This window comes from Notolepis coatsorum (assembly GCF_963971535.1).
Source record: "Notolepis coatsorum genome assembly, chromosome: 3".
Taxonomy (NCBI): domain Eukaryota; kingdom Metazoa; phylum Chordata; class Actinopteri; order Aulopiformes; family Paralepididae; genus Notolepis; species Notolepis coatsorum.
This window is the reverse complement of record NC_140167.1, coordinates 88263061-88282526: the sequence shown is the minus strand read 5'-3', so window position 1 is coordinate 88282526 and position 19466 is coordinate 88263061. Positions and strand designations below refer to the sequence as shown.

Here is a 19466-nt window from a genome sequence, read left to right as displayed (position 1 = left end):
TGTGGAGGGGAGAAACCTTAGAAGGGCCGTTCAAGGGGGGGATCTCCCTTCTTAGATGTCGGTGATAGTAGTGTTGCTATAAATTGGCTTCCTGGCTGCATTCCAAGAAGGCTGTGTTTCCATTCATCTGCTCTAGAGGCAGGTGTCGAGAGGGGAGGAGGAGTCCATGGGCCTCCAGCCCCCCCCCCCCCCCCCCCCCCCCCCTCTGCATTCCTCCGACGTTCCTTTAGTGTTTCTCCGCCGAAGAGACTCTACATATGGACTTTGGGTTTTCAGAGTTCAGTTCAAAATAAAAGACACAACTCTTTCATTGAGAGGAGGCAGTTTTGGAACAGTGTCAGTTTTGGTCAGCCTGAGGCCTATTTTGTCTGTCTAAAGGCACTATTTTTGTTTGTGCAAGGCGTGGTGTATGTGTTTGTTTGTGTCTGACCCTCGGTGTGGCTGGATATGGATGGTGTCTCTCAGATGTTCTGGTTTGGGCTAACGGGTCGGACACACACGCCCACCTCAGAACATGTCATTAGCTTGGCCCGGCAGAGGCGTCTAGATTTGTTTTGGGCAGCTTTTTTATTTTGATACAAACGTGTAGATTTATGTCTGACGGGTTACGTGAATGTGAGCACTTCAGTATGAATAGAGACATTTAAAAAGAATGCACACAGTTTTACAAGCCAGGAGAGGGTTATTTGAGTCCAGGTGCCCTGACCCCCCCCCCCCAAGAACTGTGTGGCAAACTGGCATAGTTCTCCAGACTTGATGCCTGTATCGGTGGAGGTAGTGAGGGGGAAAACACCAACAATTACAGTATACCATATGGCTGAATGGATAAATACATAAAAAATAAAATAGAATTACTATTACAAACACCATGTCCCGAGGGGCGGGGCCGGTGTCATGGAGTGAGGTCGCACATTCAAACTGCTCTCCTAACTTTTACAAACGAACACTTGCCCTCACTAGTCTTTATTTTTTCCTTTTAATTGATGATTTTGACAGTATATAATATTTCTGTGACAAACATGGCAAGCAAACAGACAAATAAGTGCAGTGCTGCGTCCGCGGTGGCCGACAAGGTACACCCTCGGCCGACAAACACGCCGGAAACCACGCTGAGTGGTCCTAGCCTAGCTGCTATCAAGTTATTCCTCGCGGAGCTCTTCGAGAAGCACTTTGGGACTTACCGCCTAGCAGTAACAGCTGAGATAGGATCAGTCATTCAACCCTTGGATGGGAAGGTGGAGGTGCTCCACACAGAAACCATGGGCAACGCCGGAGAGATTGTCTCACTCGCGGGAGAGGCTAGCCAGCAGGACCAAAGTTTACAACGCGTCGAGCAAAACCTAGCTACCAAGCTAGCCGAGCTAGCCAAGATTCAAGCTATGCACGCCGGGGTTCGGTCTCATGAAAGACGGAATAACATGGGAATTGTCGGTATACCAGAGGACACTGAAGGAACCCATCCATCAAGCTTTTTTCCTGATATGCTGCAAGAAATCCTGGGTAAAAAAACTGTTGGCTGGCCCTCCGGAACGTGACAAAGCCCACCGCACTAATATGGCTAAGTAACAAGCTCATGTTGAGTGGTCCCAAGACAACTATATTTCAATTTACGATGGCTCAAAGTTGATGGATAACAGACACTTTATTGAAGCTAAGCTAAGTCAACTGAGTTCCTTCTTGTTATGACCATCAGACTGTTCAATTAAGCTAGGTGAACCACCTGCGTGTGCTAGCTAACTGTATTGCATTAAGCTAGCCTGGTTATGTTAGTCCCAGGTCCATCTTTTAAGCTAGCGGGTTATAGCCTAGCGATTTTGATATGCAGGCTACAAGCCAACTATATTTCAATTACAATGGTTCATAGTTGAAGGATAACAGACACTATATTGAAGCCAAACCAAGTCAACTGAGTTCCTCCATTTGTGACCATCGGACTGTTCGATTGAGCTAGGTGAACCACGTGCGTGTGGCCAGGAAACTATTGCATTAAGCTAGCTGGCTATGTTGGGCTAAGCTGTTGAGCTCGCCCGTTAGCCTAGTGTTTTTGATATGTAAGCTGCAATGGCTAACATGTTTTAGTTGGTTAATAGTGGACGGCCCTTCGGTTGATAACAATCATTGCTTTGCCAAGCAGTGTCTCGACAGCGCTCCACTGGAGACACGCAACACGTAACGAATTACCATATTAATAAATTAGTAGTTTGATTATGTCTTATGGTGTATATATGTGGAGCACTCCTGTGCTCTATATATATATTATAATTGTTTTTGTACACCTGGGGGATGTCTACATCATATGTGCTGTAGAAACGTTCGGTTCACTTTACTGTTTTTGTTATTTTAAGACTAGTGGGGGTGTTTAACTCATTACGTTATGTGGGGAGTGGGGGGAGGGGCCTACACCCAGATGGTAAAGTTACAATTACAGTATATTCTTTTTGTGGAGTATTTGTCACTTTGAAAAGATTTACTGGCCTTTTTCAACGGAACATCGTGACCTATGTGGATTTGAAATGTATTAAATAGATGTATCGAGTCAATACACCATAAAACAATCATGTCAACATTAATTCTCTCTATCTCAATGTAATTAATGATGATGAACGTGCCGTTCTCAGCCGTCGAGAATTGAACCTCTGATTCTTGAGTTTGGATGCGCCGCAGTGCAGGCTGTAGTGTGGAGCAGCGTTAATTGCTTTGAAAGGAAGCGTTCTCCTGATGGCTGTAGTGGAGCTGGGCAGTAAGAAGGAATGTATTTTGTAACGTCTGTTGCAATATAATTTTATTTTTATATTCTGTTTTTATTATTTTATTATTTCAATTGTATCTCTATTATTGTCTTGTCATTATTGTAATAAGTTACTGTCCTGTGATGTGTTTTTATGTATTATTATTGTATTGTGTTGTATTGACTCTTGTTTCATGTGAAAAAAATATATTTAATAATTTTTTTTATCACAAACACCATGTCCCCCTGCATGAGGTTGTTTGCTTAAAACAGTGATACATTTCATTAGCCACTCACGCTGTCCTTTTCCATTTAATCTCTCTCCACAGTGATTAATGAGCTGTGCTGGCAAGTGTTCATAGAGGTTCGAAAGACTAAACCGTGTGACTCTTAATTACAAACCCCTGCCCTTTTTAAACTGGCTCTCGCCAAGCAGTATTAAACTAAATAAACATTTCCTTGATTTTATCCAGACCAAAGCTCACACACTCAACACTTGCTGTATACTGTATATGTGCCGTTTAATCATGTATGCGACACAAACCGGACACAAGCTTGAGTAGCAATTTAATGCAAGAATTCGCTTGGGATTTTCTCTTTGCATTTTTTGCTCGCGTGTCCTTTCTGTTTCCAATGTTTTTCTGAACCCGAACATTCCAGCCCAGTGACAGTTTGCATTTACTGACGTGATGTTGTTTGTCGTGGAAACAGCTTCCATGGCATCCTGTCCCTTAATGACGACGGTTCACACAGAAGCCATTTCATTTCAAATATCCAGCCGTGTGTAAACATAATACTATAATATTATGCTTTCAAATATGTTACAGAGGATCTGAGGTTGTGCACATTTCAGTCGAGGCCCATATTGAAGATCTAAAATGCGGTGGAAATAACTCTTTTCAAGAGACATCTTCTTAATAGACCGCTGGTTATGTTCTGGAGTTTGTAGCTTCCCTTGAACATCACACTGAACTCGGATGTCTCTTGAAACAAAACAACTGACATTCCTGAACCAAATTGACTTCATTAGTAAAATATGAGATCTTTGGAATGCTGTGAGTTCATGTTCACAAAGTGACACAACAGATCTAGAGTCTGTTTGTTTGTTTGTTTGTTTGTTTGAATGAGGTCATGAAGACGAGCGTGCCCTGGTTACTGACCCCAGATTGGCAGTCCTACTCTCAGGGAAGCTTTTGTGATTATTATGGGCCCTGGGCCCTGGAGTTTCAGTAATACAAAAGTCACAACAACACAGAATCAAAGACGTCTCTCCTCATCTTCTATGGGATTTTGGTCCAGCAGCTTTTGGTCCAGCAGCTACATGTAGGTGTCGATAGGGACGAGCGGGACGAGGAAGCAGGAAGAGGAAGCAGGAAGAGGAGCGGGAAGAGGAAGCAGGAAGAGGAACAGCCTGCGACAGCTGTTACTTACTATTCTACTGTGACTGTGTCTTTTCCAGCTGGAGGCAGGAAACAGATGCAGGGGCTGCCATCCAAAAGCCACATCAGTCGCACTCTGTGTCTGTGTGCCCCACCCCCCCCCCCCCCCCCACCCCCTTCCCCACCCCAGATAGGAAGTCAACCGAGATGGAGAGCCCTACGTCGTCTTGTGGCCGTGGGCCCACACAGGATGCTGGTGGCGCTGGGAAGGAAATGAGTGGATTGAGCCTTTATTCTCTGAGGATGCTGCTTCTGTCTGAACAGGGTCCCCGCAGACCCCATGGGGGGGTTGGTTAATATCGTAGGAAGCTACTGGGAAGGAACAGGTAGCGTCCAGCTGCTACTTGGGCGGCTGGGGCCGTGACTGGGAGGGAGGGAGGGAGGGAGGGAGGGAGGGAGGGAGGGAGGGAGGGAGGGAGGGAGGGAGGGAGGGAGGGAGGGAGGGAGAGATGGGTGGATGATGATGATGATGATGATGATTAGGTCAATGTGATCTGGGGTAGGGGCTGCTCGATTATGACAAAAATCATAAGCACGATTATTTTTGATTGATATTGATTACACATGAACCCTTTCACTACCACACTACCAAATGGGTAACCCTGTCACTGCGACAATACAGAAGGTTAACCCTTTCACTGCCACACGACAAATGGTTAACCCTTTCACAACCACACTACATAATGTTAATGAATGAATGAATGAATGAAAACTTTATTTAACAGATTGCAGAATGGGTACAATACAGTACGGCTCAATACATACAATTGTTAAGGGGATGCAGACCTGAGAAAGACGTTTGTCTTGTTTCCATCAGGGTCCCCCATTTTCAATTCATATAGACATTTATGACATACATAACATACATGACATTTATGGCATAGGGACATATAGGTATTTAGTACTGATACATTTGTGACATAGGCGGTATTCAAATATACAGTACTGTTACCCCTAGATCCTGACAGAGTATATACATATGATGGGGAGGGGACTGTACATTAGGAGGGGGTGGGTGGGTGGGAGGGGAATATACATACGGCGGGGAGGGAATATATACATGCGGTGGGGAGGAGACTGTCTATTAGGAGGTGGTGGGGGTTTTGGGCATTTACGGTGGCCAGTTTCGAATTGCAGCCTCCCGTAGGTGCTCTTTAAGGGCGGTTTTGAATGTGGGCAGGGATTCACATTCCTTTACAGCTTTGGGTAGGGCGTTCCACATTGTTGTGGCATAATTGCGAAACGTGTTTAGTCCCTTGTTTGAGCCGAATCTGGGTTTAACATGATTTGTTGAGCTTCCTCTGGTGTAGTGGTTGTGGTATTCACTGACCTTTGGGAAGTATTTTGACATGTACATGGGCACCCCGGTCGTATAGTGTATCTTGTAGACCAGGCCCATTGCAAGTTGCTGTACTCTGTCGTCTACTCTAAGCCATCCTAGGTTGGCAAAGTGGGCAGGGGTGAGGTGGGTTCTGGGGTTCAGGTCAAGTAGTAGTCTGACCAGTTTGTTTTGTGATGTTTGTAATTTTGTTTTAAGCGCCTTTGAGGTGCTTTGGTACCATGAGGTGCACGCATAGTCATAGTACCCTTGAATGAGTGCTCCTGCCAGAGTCCTCAGGGTATTCTTGTTTACCAGAGAGGAGATCCGGTACAAGAATCTAGTTCGTTGGTTGACTTTTTTTATTACATTGGATGCCATTTTGTCACAGGAAAGATTTGCCTCTAGGATGGAACCCAGGTAGGTAATTTCGTCTTTCCTTGTGACAATATTGTCACCCACTGTAACTGAGAAGCCGTCGGTCTTGCTGAGTTTGTTATTTGAACCGAAGACACCCTTTCACTACCACACTACAGACGGTTAACAGTCAGGTAGTGTGGTAGTGAAAGGTTAACCTTCTCTGTAGTGTGGTAGTGAAAGGTTAACCTTCTCTGTTGAGAAGGTTGAGAGAGTCAACAGCTTTAAGTACCTCGGAGCCTACATATCCGAGGACTTGACATGGTGACATGTTGTGAAGAAGGCACGACAACGCCTCTACTTCCTCAGGCGCCTAAGGAAGTTCCAAGTCAGTCAGAAGATCCTTAAGAACTTCTACTCATGTACAATAGAGAGCATCCTGACTGGCAACATCACCTCCTGGTTTGGGAATAGCACTGCACAAGACCGAAGCAGACTACAAAGAGTGACACGTTCAGCCGAATGCACAATTGGAGGGGGGCTCCCCACCCTCCAGAACATTTACAACAAGCGGTGCAGGGGCAAGGCTAAGAGAATCATTAAAGACTCCAGTCACCCGAACAACTGCCTCTTTGAACTGCTGCGGTCAGGCAAGAGATACCGGAGTCTCAAGGCGAGCACAGAAAGACTCAGAAGAAGCTTCTATCCCCAGGCCATCAGGCTGCTAAACGAACAATGAACACTACACAACAACAACCATCAAACGCACATAGCACACACATCCACACGCACACACTCACTTTAAACAAACACACTGTAGCACCCACTCCACACACTTTATAGCACACACTCACTTTAAACAAACACACTGTAGCACCCACTCCCCACACTTTATATTTATTGATGAAGGATTGCACTACAACTCGTACACCTTACTGTAAATTGTACCTAAATTGTACCTCATCCAATTTCTGCTTGCACTATATAGTATTGTACATTAGTACACTGCATAGTATTGTATATTATATGGTAACTCAGTTACGTCTATTCTGCATCGAACATTGTACATATGTCTATACTGAACACTGTGACCTCATTTTCTACTTCTAAATTACATGCTATACTATGTTATTTGATACTATCTTGTCTAGCACAGTCTCTGGAGCGTAACAGTAAGAAGCATTTTGTATGAAAGTATTCTGTACTTCTGTATGACAACTATTAAAGAAACTTGAAACTTGTAGTGTGGTAGTGAAAGGTTAACCTTCTCTGTAGTGTGGTAGTGAAAGGTTAACCTTCTCTGTAGTGTGGTAGTGAAAGGTTAACATTCTCTGTAGTGTGGTAGTGAAAGGTTAACCTTCTCTGTAGTGTGGTAGTGAAAGGTTAACCTTCTCTGTAGTGTGGTAGTGAAAGGTTAACCTTCTCTGTAGTGTGGTAGTGAAAGGATTAAAAACATCACCCGGACTGCTTTCTTCCACCTCCGTAACATCTCCAGACTCCGCCCACCCCTGTCCCAATCTAGCACTGAAACCCTGGTCCACTCATTCGTTCACATCCCGGATCGACTACTGCAACGCTCCTCACTGCATGGCCTTCCCACCAAACTCCTCAACAGACTCCAAATCATCCAGAACTCTGCTGCCAGGATCATCACCCGCACCAACTCATCCACCCACATCACCCCCGTCCTCATTCAACTACACTGGCTCCCTGTGCACTGCCGGATCGATTCTACTCACCTTCTACTCACCTTCAAAGCCCTCCACAATCTAGCCCCCATCTACATCACTGACCTCCAGGAGTACACCCCCCCCCCATCCACTCATCCTCTACTGGACTCCTCTCCATCCCCAGCTCAGACCTTAGCACCATGGGTGTACCCTCCACTCATCCTCTACTGGACTCCTCTCCATCCCCAGCTCAGACCTCAGCACCATGGGTGTACCCTCCGCTCATCCTCTACTACTGGACTCCTCTCCATCCCCAGCTCAGACCTCAGCACCATGGGTGTACCCTCCACTCATCCTCTACTGGACTCCTCTCCATCCCCAGCTCAGACCTCAGCACCATGGGTGTACCCTCCGCTCATCCTCTACTGGACTCCTCTCCATCCCCAGCTCAGACCTCAGCACCATGGGTGTACCCTCCACTCATCCTCTACTGGACTCCTCTCCATCCCCAGCTCAGACCTCAGCACCATGGGTGTACCCTCTACTCATCCTCTACTGGACTCCTCTCCATCCCCAGCTCAGACCTCAGCACCATGGGTGTACCCTCCACTCATCCTCTACTGGACTCCTCTCCATCCCCAGCTCAGACCTCAGCACCATGGGTGTACCCTCCGCTCATCCTCTACTGGACTCCTCTCCATCCCCAGCTCAGACCTCAGCACCATGGGTGTACCCTCCACTCATCCTCTACTGGACTCCTCTCCATCCCCAGCTCAGACCTCAGCACCATGGGTGTACCCTCCACTCATCCTCTACTGGACTCCTCTCCATCCCCAGCTCAGACCTCAGCACCATGGGTGCTCAAGCTTTCAGCTGCTCGGCTCCCAGACTCTGGAACTCCCTGCCCCTACATGTCTGACAATCTGACTCGATATCAACATATCAACTAAAAACCCATGTGTTTAGACTGGCATATTTACTATAACCTGCATGTCACTGTTCTATACCCCCTTGTTTGTTTGTTTTGTTTTTTAACTTCACTGTTTTATACTTCTTATTTGTTTTGTTTTGAACTTTGACCTGCCAACACCACTATTCTTCATTTTAAGTCTTGCGTTGTTTTCATGTCCTGTAAAGTGACCGTGGGTGTCTTGAAAGGCGCCCCCCAAATAAAATGTATTATTATTATTATTATTATTACTATTAAACAGGATTACTCATCATATGATGTTTCTGATTCTCGACCAAATGCTGCCAAATTCTGTCATCTTCTAGTTACCAAAATAAGTGGAGAAGCGCGCCGTGGCTCCACCTCCCTCTCAACACAAGCTGAAATGTATATATATTAGGGCTGTCAGTTTATTGCGTTAATTAGATTAATTAATTACACAGCAGATTATCGCGTTATGAAAATTAACTAAAAAAGTATTACAAAAAAAAATCTATTTTTTGGTTAATAACATTCTTTTTTTATCTCATTCATTCCATAAGAACGTAGAATACACATTTACAGACTTTCTTTTTACATGGTCCATTTGCATGTTCTTGGTATCTGATTCTAGGGAATGTATTCCCAGTGTCAGAAATACTGTGTCTGTTACTAGGCTTGAGTAAATTGTAATGAACCAAATGAGAATATCAATAAAAAATTTTTTTATCTTTGACTGTGAATAACACTATGCTCAAATTGACCAGACCTGAAAAATCTAAGCAAATTAATAGATGGAAGATGATTAAACAGAAGGTTTTGTAGATACAGGACTGAATTCTGCCATCCGGGCACATGCTATTTGAAATATGATTATAGAATATAGAATATTAGGCATAAAATGGTTATGCGATTAAAATGCGATTAATTAGATTAATTAATTACAAATCCTGTAATTAATTAGATTAAAAAAATGTATCGCCTGACAGCACTAATATATATAATACTGTTTGAGCCCAGGGGGGGGTCGGGGGTGGGGGGGTGGAGCACACCTTGTCAAGTATTTTTATATATATATATATAATCTTTTTTTAATGAATGAAGAATTGGGTGAAAGTCCACTGTTATCTCCAGTTGTGGTTTTGTCTTCCTTGTTTGTCTGAAATTCAGCTCCTCCAAGGTTAAGTTACCAGGAGCCATTGCACAATGCTCTGTCTCTATTCTGTAGAACACCATTGTTTACTCTCTCTGCAACACAACGCTTCTGTTTTCCGCTTGTCCTTGGGCTCCTCCGCTGAGCCAATAGGGCTCTTTGTCTGTACGGTGTCTGAAAAGGGACACATCATGCTCAGTTGGCATGTCACTAAACAATACTATCTCATGTCAACATGGCAACATGCTAGCTATGTCAGACACTGTGCGTGTGGTGATGGTCAAGGAGAAACCTCTGTATCAGACCCAGAATATACCAAGGGCCCATTTTCCTCAAAAACATCTTTTATTTCCAGCCTCCTACATTCACCATGTGTAGGTGTATTAGTGGTAATGTGTGGTCACTGGTTTCATGTTTTGAAATAAGTTGTTTGTTTGAAACTTGGGGAAAGGGCCCCACAATAGACGGTAGTCTCTTAGCCGACTCTGGGTGGAGAGAGAGAGGTGGTGTCCCAGAGCTATACCTTAACTGAATTCTGATCCAGCAGGTAGCCTACAGTATATTTTCATTTAGTCTCGGTATATATTCAGTAAATATATATATATATATATATATATATATATATATATATATATATATATATATATATATATATGCCAGTGGACTCTTGGCCTCCCATCTGTCAGTCTGTCTGGAAGTTCTCCTGGAAACATGTCAGGAACAGACCTTTTTCCTTTCCCTTCTCTTTTTTTCAATGAGACGGTCCGCCCTGCCATTCATTTACACAGAAATGTATACTTTCAAGACTGCACTTTTCAAGTGTGTGGCGTGTTTTTCTTGCATTTAGTATGCGGCTAGTGAGGCATTTCCATCCTGTCTGTCTGCCATGTGTGGGCCAGCAGCAGCAGCAGTGGCTTTGAGGAGTTCACACACATCGGCCCGGGTCACGGGTCCGCTCCTGGTTTTACCCACAGGAAGGAGGAAGAAGGAAAACAGCCCTGTGTTTAGCAGCAGTGGTGGAAATGAGATCTTTCTCACACATTGTGTCTGTTCCAGAGAGCCCCCACACAGGACAGAATCTGTAGAGGCTTCTCATCATCAACAGGAACTCTACTAGTGACTACGATCACTTAATGCCGTCCTCGTGGCCTATCTGGGGTCTTTCATCACACATCAGACAGCCTGTGTGTGTGTAGTGTGTGTGTGTGTGTGTGTGTGTGTGTGTGTGTGTGTGTTTTGCGTGCGTGTGTAGGTGTGTGTGTGTGTGTGTCAAGGACATTTTCCATCCACTCAGGAGCCTTGAGCGGTTATATTTGGGTTTGTTTGTGCACAGGACCACATCACTCAGCCCTCTAAAGAGGTGTAGCTGGGGGGAGGTGTGTGTGTGTGTGTGTGTGTGATGTACCTGTGTCAGCGCACATGTGTATAAATCCCAGTTCAGTTTGTTTTGAATTATTCGCAGAGCGACTCCTATACGGACATTTGACTACCGAGTGTTTGCTCTCTGCTTGTTTAGCTCCTCCCACAGGGTTCACACAAGGTCCTTGAAGTGCTTAAAGTGCTTGATTTTTTACCAAAAAAAAAAGCGGAGGCCTGGAATTCCTCGAAAACAGCGATTTTTTTAACAAGGTGCTTAAGAAGTCATTGAAATTCAAATCAACCATTCGCATTGAAAGTTGTGTTCATCCATGATAACATTTCTCTGAATCAAGAAATATAGTTTTGTATCTCTTTTTAATCTTTTATCTTTTTAATAATAAAAAAAAACTGCATTTAAAATGAAAAATAATGCTTGGAAAAGTACTTGAACGAATGAACGTCCTTGAATTTAATTTTTCAACGTCTGTGGGAACCCTGCTCCCAGGCCGTTTCATTGTGTTCCTCTGAGTAACAAGGTCCTTGGGAGGAAAAACGATTTAACCAAAGTAAACCTTAGAGAAACATCTCACTCCTCAGATTAGGAAATTATGTCATCATGTCGGAACCTCTGGGAGAAAGGAAAACACGCTTATTTTTTCCCCATTTTAAAGAATGTTCTCTGAAAAAACTTTAAAGTCCATTAACTTGTATCAACAATGTGACCCAATCCCTTATCCGCGTACTCAATCACAATCAATGCTCATCGTCAATCATCCATCTCAATCAAATGTCTTAATTTTTCCCGATGAGATGCGATGACTAACGAGGTCACCGTGTTCGTCTTGTGTTGTCCTGCAGCCGCGCTGCCCTTCGTCGTGATGCACGTGGTCTCCAAGCCGTACCAGAGGGGGGTCTACTGCAACGACGAGAGCATCATGTACCCTCAGAAGCCAGAGACCATCTCCCTGGGCCTGCTGGCCGGCATCACCACCTGCTGCACGCTCATCATTGTAAGTGTTCCTGTGTAGCTCCTTTTATGCATTCCCTGCCCCAGCTTGTTTACACCGTAAGTTCAATATATTTTGTTACATTATCAACGTCGAGAGGTTTTACTGGACTCCAGCAGGTCCGGTGTGTGTGTGTGTGTGTGTGTGTGTGTGTGTGTGTGTGTGTGTGTGTGTGCGTGTGCGTGTGTGTGTGTGCGTGTGCATGTGTGTGCGTGTGCGTGTGTGTGTGTGTGTGTGCAGGTGATAGAGTGAAAAAACGTCTCAATCTCAGGATAATGAAAACAGGGAACTTTTGTACACCTATCTATTGATTGGTGCGCAGCAAAAACAATTCTTACAACCAACTGAAAAGATGAAAATTGCACAAAACACTATTTACACTTTATTATTTGAATTTGAATGTATTCACACACACACACACACACACACACACACACACACACACACACACACACACGATAATACATATCATCATGGTGAGTGCCAGGTTTCCCAAGAAGCTGTTACAAAAGGCCTCCATTATGGACAACATAGAACATGCATAGGCTTACACACCTACCTACTTACATACATACATACATACATACATACATACATACATACATACATACATACATACATACATACATACATACATACATACATACATACATACATACATACATATACATACATACATACATACTACATATACATACATAAATACAGACAATAATATTCCCAAGTTTAGTTACTATACAATTTCTCTTTCAGTGATATTTTTAAGGTGGAGATGGTTTCAGACTCTCGTCGAGCTCGTTCCAGGTCTGCGGGCCCCCGCACGCTATACTTAGGCACATTTTGAGCTTTCTCCTCTTACCAAAGATAAGATACCTATTCCTAGTGTTGTGAATGTGCGGGGGACGGCAGACTGGGACAAGCTCAGACAGTCTGTGATGATGTCTGATTACATGCAACGATTCAGGACCTTTAAAATGGGGATGTGTTCCAGATGAAGGACCTATCTATGATGACTGTTACATCCCAGTCATGCACATAGCCAGTGTTGCAAATTAAGAGAGATGTGGGGGGGTGGCCGGGTAGCGCGGCGGACTAAGCGTCTGTCTACCACCACAGAGACAGTGGGATCGAATCCAGCTGTGGTGCTTCCGGCTTGGTCGGCCGTCCATACTAACACAATTGGCAGTGTTAGCGGGTGGGGAAACCCGGCGAGGGCGGGTCCTGGTCGTTGTAAAACAGTGACTCCTACAGTTCGGTCGGGGCGCCTGCACAGCAAGGGAAGGATCTAGGAGAGGTAGTGTGATCCTTCCACGCGTTACACTCCCCCAGTGAGAGTCCGCGCTGCCAGGTGAAAAGAAGTGGTGGGCTGGCTACACATGTGTCGGAGGAAGCATGTGATAGTCTCTGCCCTCCCGGACCGACGGTAGGGGGTAGAGTGCGCAACGACCAGGAGAGGGTTTGGGAATTGGCATAACGACTAACATTGGGATGGGAGAAAATCGAAAAAAAAAGAAAAAAAAAAGAGATGTGGGGGAACATTCAGAATATTCTAGAAAACGTCCCCCGTCCTTCTCTCTTGCCTCAGCTGGCCTCTGGAGAGGCGTTCCTGGTCTACAGCAAGAGGATCCACTCCAACTCCACCTTCAACCAGTACGTGGCCGCGCTCTACAAGGCGCTCGGCACCTTCCTGTTCGGCGGTGCGGTCAGCCAGTCGCTGACCGATCTGGCCAAGTTCACCATCGGCCGCCCTCGCCCTAACTTCATGGCCGTCTGCGCCCCGAAGGTCTGCAAGGGCTACATGCTGCACATCAACTGTACCGGCGATGCTGCTGCCGTCACTGAGGCCAGGTAGGAGACAGGAACAAGATGTGGTCTCTCTCTCCACTGGGGTCAGGAGGGTAGAATTAAAGATGTGGTCTCTCTCCCCGCTGGGGTCAGGAGGGTAGAATTAAAGATGTGGTCTCTCTCTCCACTGGGGTCAGGAGGGTAGAATTAAAGATGTGGTCTCTCTCTCCACTGGGGTCAGGGGGGTAGAATTAAAGATGTGGTCTCTCTCCCCGCTGGGGTCTGAAGGGTAGAATTAAAGACGTGGTCTCTCTCCACTGGAGGGTCTGGAGGGTAGAATTAAAGATGTGGTCTCTCTCCACTGGAGGGTCTGGAGGGTAGAATTAAAGATGTGGTCTCTCTCCACTGGAGGGTAGAATTAAAGATGTGGTCTCTCTCTCCACTGGGGTCTGGAGGGTAGAATTAAAGATGTGGTCTCTCTCTCCACTGGGGTCTGGAGGGTAGAATTAAAGATGTGGTCTCTCTCTCCACTGGAGGGTCTGAAGGGTAGAATTAAAGATGTGGTCTCTCTCTCCGCTGGGGTCAGGTAGAATTAAAGACATGGTCTCTCCCCGCTGGGGTCAGGAGGGTAGAATTAAAGATGTGGTCTCTCTCTCCACTGTTGGATGTGACCTGCAGGGTGGCCTAGTGCTCGTAGAGATCATCTGGAAGGTCACATGTTGTTAACCCTTTCACTACCGCTCTACCAAATGGTTAACCCTTTCACTGCGACAATACAGAAGGTTAACCCTTTCACTGCCACCCCGTCTGTGATGTGTGATAGTGAAGGGCCTTCTGTGGTGTGGTAGTGAAAGGGTTAAATCTCCCGTGGCCCGAGGCCTTGAGTGACACTGAACCCCTACCTGCTCCAGGGGGCGGCACCAGTGGCTTCCTCTGCATTCTGTTTGTCAGAGGGATCATTAAATAAATAAATGTCACTGTGTTTAAATCCAGATTCTGCCACATTAAACAATGGGGGTTGACAAGGAGTGATAAATGTAAGCATTACGGGTAGGGCTGTCTTAAATACTTCGAAGCTTCGAAGCTTCATTCGATGGCACAAGCTTCGAACATTAAAAGAAATCGAAGTTTAAAAAAAATTAAATCAAAAATCAAAAAAATAATTTTCTAATAATTTTTTACTTCGATTTTTGTGTGTGTGTGTGTGTGTGTGTCACTATTGCCTGTTTGAAGGATATCATCCTCAAACACATATACACCTACATGCCTTGTAGAATTCCACACATAAGAAAGAAAGATACTGGGATGAATAAACAAAATAGGAAATAAAATGTAGAAATGCATGCAATAGGGGGCGGTTAGGTGGCGTAGCGGAGATTGCGTTCGTCACCAACCCCGGAGCTGTGAGCTGGATTCACCTGTTCGAATCCAGCTCACAGCTCCGGCGTTGTCACCAGCTTGGCTGGCCGTTCACACTAATACAATTGGCTGTATTAGAGGGTGGAAGAAGCTGGCGGGGTGGGTCCGGGTCGTTGTAAACAGCGACTCCTACAGTTCGGTCGGGGCGCCTGCTAAGCGCGGATAGGACCTGAGTGGGATAGTGTGATCCTTCCACACGCTACGCCCTCTCAGGGAGGATCCGCGCTGCCAGGTGAAAAGAAGCGGTTGATTGGCTGGACGTGTGTCGGAGGAAGCACGTGGTAGCCTCCACTCTCCCAGATGATCTGACTGTGGGGGGTAAGTGTGCAGCGACCAGGAAGGGGATTGGGAATTGGCATACGACTAACATTGGGATGGGAGAAAATCGGAGGAAAAATGGAGGGGGAAAAAGATAAATTAAAAAATAAATAAAATGCATGCAATACATAAATAAATATGAATCTCCATATATGAAATAGAACATTTAGATAAGGTGCTACTGAGATGTTTTGGTGAGTTCTTAGTTTTTTTGTGGAAGTAGCCCTTCTTAAAAATGCATGAACATTCACTGATAATTGGTCTGTAGTGGAGTCTACAAGGTCTACATTGCCGGACCATGTAGAATCCGGACCTTGTAGACTGACATAATTCTGTGCATAGTTTAGTCTACACAGGCCATATTTCAAATAATCAAAATCTTACTTCATTCATCTTAAACATTCTTGATTTGGGGGATTGGTAGTTCCCATGAAATCTGAAGTTGTTCAAACGACAACAGCGATCCACCTTGAATTAAATCACACAGCCGAGTGAAACCTTGTTGGCTGCGTCACAGTCACGAAAGGGGCTACTTAATTCATTAATCCAATCCACTTTATTTATAGAGCACATTTAAAAACAACAAAGTTTACCAAAGTGCTGTACAAGTCCCACAACATAAGATAAAAAAAAAATATATATATATATGCGACCTCACAACGATTAATTTCGATTACGATTATTCAGGCAACGATTCAATGCATCATGAAATCTCTTCATTTGACGGCGATTCGATTTGATTAATTTTCTATTAATTTTCTATCAGTTAATTCCCCAAAAAAATTGAATACACAAATGTGGCTGGGGGAACTGATTCACTCAGCATGAATAGACTATAGGTCAATAAAAACAATACACAAAAAAAAAACATTAAAAAAAATGTAAATACAAAAAAAAATCCAGAGTTCAGAGAAGAGAGTCGATCCAGGCACTCAAAAAGATGTAAAATCCAGAGGGAAGATGGTTAAAAGGCCTTTAATAAAGGTGGCTAAGTCATTTAAAATCTAATCAACATGTTTCGACCATAGCGGTCTTCATCAGGATTAGATTTTTACAAAAAAAAATCCATTTAGATTATAATCGATTCTAACATTTTCAAATCGATGCAGTTGAATCGTCACATTAGAATCGATGCATTTAGATTAATCGATGCATCGTTACACCACTAGTAAGCATGGCTCTTTGAGATGGCTGTCAGGCTGTCTGAGTGTCCCTTCTCCTGACCAACGTCCTCTCTGCTCTCCAGGTTGTCCTTCTACTCCGGCCACGCCTCCTTCGGGATGTACTGCATGCTGTTCCTAGCGGTAAGCACAGCTCACCAGCCTGCAGCAACAACAATAACAACAACAAGGTCCCTCCAGCTCTATGCCAACGAGTCCCCGGGTGGAATCATGCTTCTGTATTTGGATCATAACTAAAGGACTACTTGAGTTGAGTTGAGTTGAGTTTATTTTATCTCGAACAATCAACCATATAAAAAAACACAATAAAAATTATAAACTAAAGAAACAAATTTTAAATGAGATCTTACATTCTTCATTCAATGGTAAACAAATGAGTTTGAGAAGGAGCAGAAGGAAGCAAATGCGTATCTAGTCTATACTATGGAACTACTCATTATGAATGTATTACATGGCCCATAACGGCCCCCAAACAGCATTCCCCACTTCAACAGACCTGTGCCCTGTCCAGCACACTCTAGGTATTGACAATGCAGATGCTACCTACCCTACCACATGGCCCTTTAAGTGTAGATAGATAGGCAGTGAGAGCAGCATATCACCAGGGTTATCAAGTGTAGATAGATAGGCAGTGAGAGCAGCATATCACCAGGGTTATCAAGTGTAGATAGATAGGCAGTGAGAGCAGCATATCACCAGGGTTATCAAGTGTAGATAGATAGGCAGTGATGATGTCATAATGTGCTCTGTCCTTGTGTCCATGACTGTATTGTGACCTGTATCCCTATCGTATGTATATGTGCTTTTGTTGTGTTTTTATTCGAATGTTATTTATCTTGATTTTATTCTGTTTTTATTGCTAACCCTTTTTCACACAGGATTTTAGCCTGTACCTTCTGACAGGGTACCTGCCAATGGAAATTAGCCTTTTGGCTAGAATTGGGTGCATTTACATCTGTAAAATGTTTTATTAATGTACGCTGTCCCCCTTGATCAAATAAAGTAAACCTAACCTAACCTAACATATCACCAGGGTTATCAAGTGTAGATAGATGGACAGTGAGAGCAGCATATCACCAGGGTTACAAAAGTGACATACCTGCAAACTGTGGGCATTGTTCATCAAATAATATTGAGTTTGAGTGTTATTTGAGTGCAGAGAGTAGTATAAACATATTAGCAAGATAGGTGGTAGTAGTATAAGAATCAATGCAGAAAACCTGCACTCCATCTACCAAGCACTTCTTCCTCCCATGACGTATTCCCTGATGTATTCTAAGTAGGGCTGTCAGTTTATCGCGTTAATTAGATTAATTAATTACACAGCAAATTATCGCGTTATGAAAATTAACTCAAAATTAATAAAATGGGGGGGGGGATTTTAATTTTTTATTTTTTTATCTCATTCATTCCATAAGAACGTAGAATACACATTTACAGACTTTTTTTAATATGGTCCATTTGCATGTTCTTGGTATCTGATTCTAGGGACATCTATGGATCTCAGGGAATGTATTCCCAGTGTCAGAAATACTGTGTCTGTTACTAGGCTTGAGTAAATTGTAATGAACCAAATGAGAATATCAATTAAATTCTTTTTATCTTTGACTGTGAATAACACCATGCTCTGTAACCGTGTAATCAGCCCGTGGGTCATCTTCCACCCCTGCTCTCGTAGACTCTAGGGGTATTTTGAACGTGTGAATTAGTCTTATGATGAGGCCCCCCGAATGGAATCATCTGATGTCATGCTTCTGTATTTGAACCAGAAACTAAAGGACTACTTGTTGAGAGGCGAGAGAGGGGCTCAATGCGTGTGTTTGTGCTGTGGATGTATTAGAGTTCTCATGAAGACAGTGAGACAAATGAGCTGTGGGTCTCTGACTGTGCGCTGATTTCCTGGAGACGATGAAAGGCGAGGCCTGTGCCGTGTTTCCTGGTCTATCCAGTTCAATGACCTTCGCCTTGTGTCTGGGCCAGACGCCGGTGCTAGACGACATGCTTCGAGAGGGCAAGCTTCGAGAGGCCAAGCAAAGCAATTAGTCATTCAACTGCCTAGCTGTACACACGCTGGACCCCACTGTAGCATACAGACTCTGTTTAGCCATGCGATTTGTATTTAATCATATTCAGAATGAGCCATGTTGGCACTAAACAAAATGGAGCTGAGGCGTGAATAGTGTCCTGCCATACAAGTGTCCTGTGGTGTTCGGAGAGTGGGAGAGGTTGTGTGGCGAGGGCTCTGTGCCAACTTACACACCTCCGACAGCAGCGGCCCTGTAGAAACCCAGGGACGTGTGTGAGTCTGTGCCAGTTTCATAGCTTTCTGGCAGCTGCTTCCCTCCGGTGTAAAAAAGGGTTTCAGCCCATCGTCTCTAGCCGGCATAAATTACATCTGTACTCGACAACATCTTGTTACATTTGTGAAGCAAACCAGACGTTTTTGGTGTTGGATTGTAGTCGCCTTTCCAAATACATTCCTCCCTCTTGTTTTCTCTGAAGTACGCGCTGCGATAGATCTGTCCTGGAGCCTGATAACACTGCATGCTGCACTCTGAGGCAAATGGAGAACGACACACTGTGTTTGCGAAACAGGAATGTTACTGCTGTTACCTCACCACTTTGTCAGTGTTAATAATGTTATAATAATAATAATAAACTATTATCTATCGCTCTCGCTCTCTGTATCTCTCTCTGTCTCTGTCTCTATCTCTATCTTTCTCTCTCTTTCTCTCCGTATCTCTCTCTGTCTATGTCTCTATCTCTCTCTTTCTCTCTCTCTATATCCCTCTCTGTCTCTCTCT

The 19466-nt window shown here is 44.3% G+C and overlaps 1 protein-coding gene across 1 annotated transcript in view; it reads left to right on the top strand.

Moving 5' to 3' along the window:
• The window catches only part of plpp2b (phospholipid phosphatase 2b), a 58963-nt gene that overhangs the window by 34307 nt on the left and 5190 nt on the right, over positions 1-19466 (top strand). Inside the window, exons 2-4 of the mRNA XM_084310145.1 lie at positions 11811-11962; positions 13545-13807; positions 16728-16785. Of these exons, the coding sequence (XP_084166271.1) occupies positions 11811-11962; positions 13545-13807; positions 16728-16785 (473 nt within the window). The remainder of the gene's footprint in view (positions 1-11810; positions 11963-13544; positions 13808-16727; positions 16786-19466) is intronic.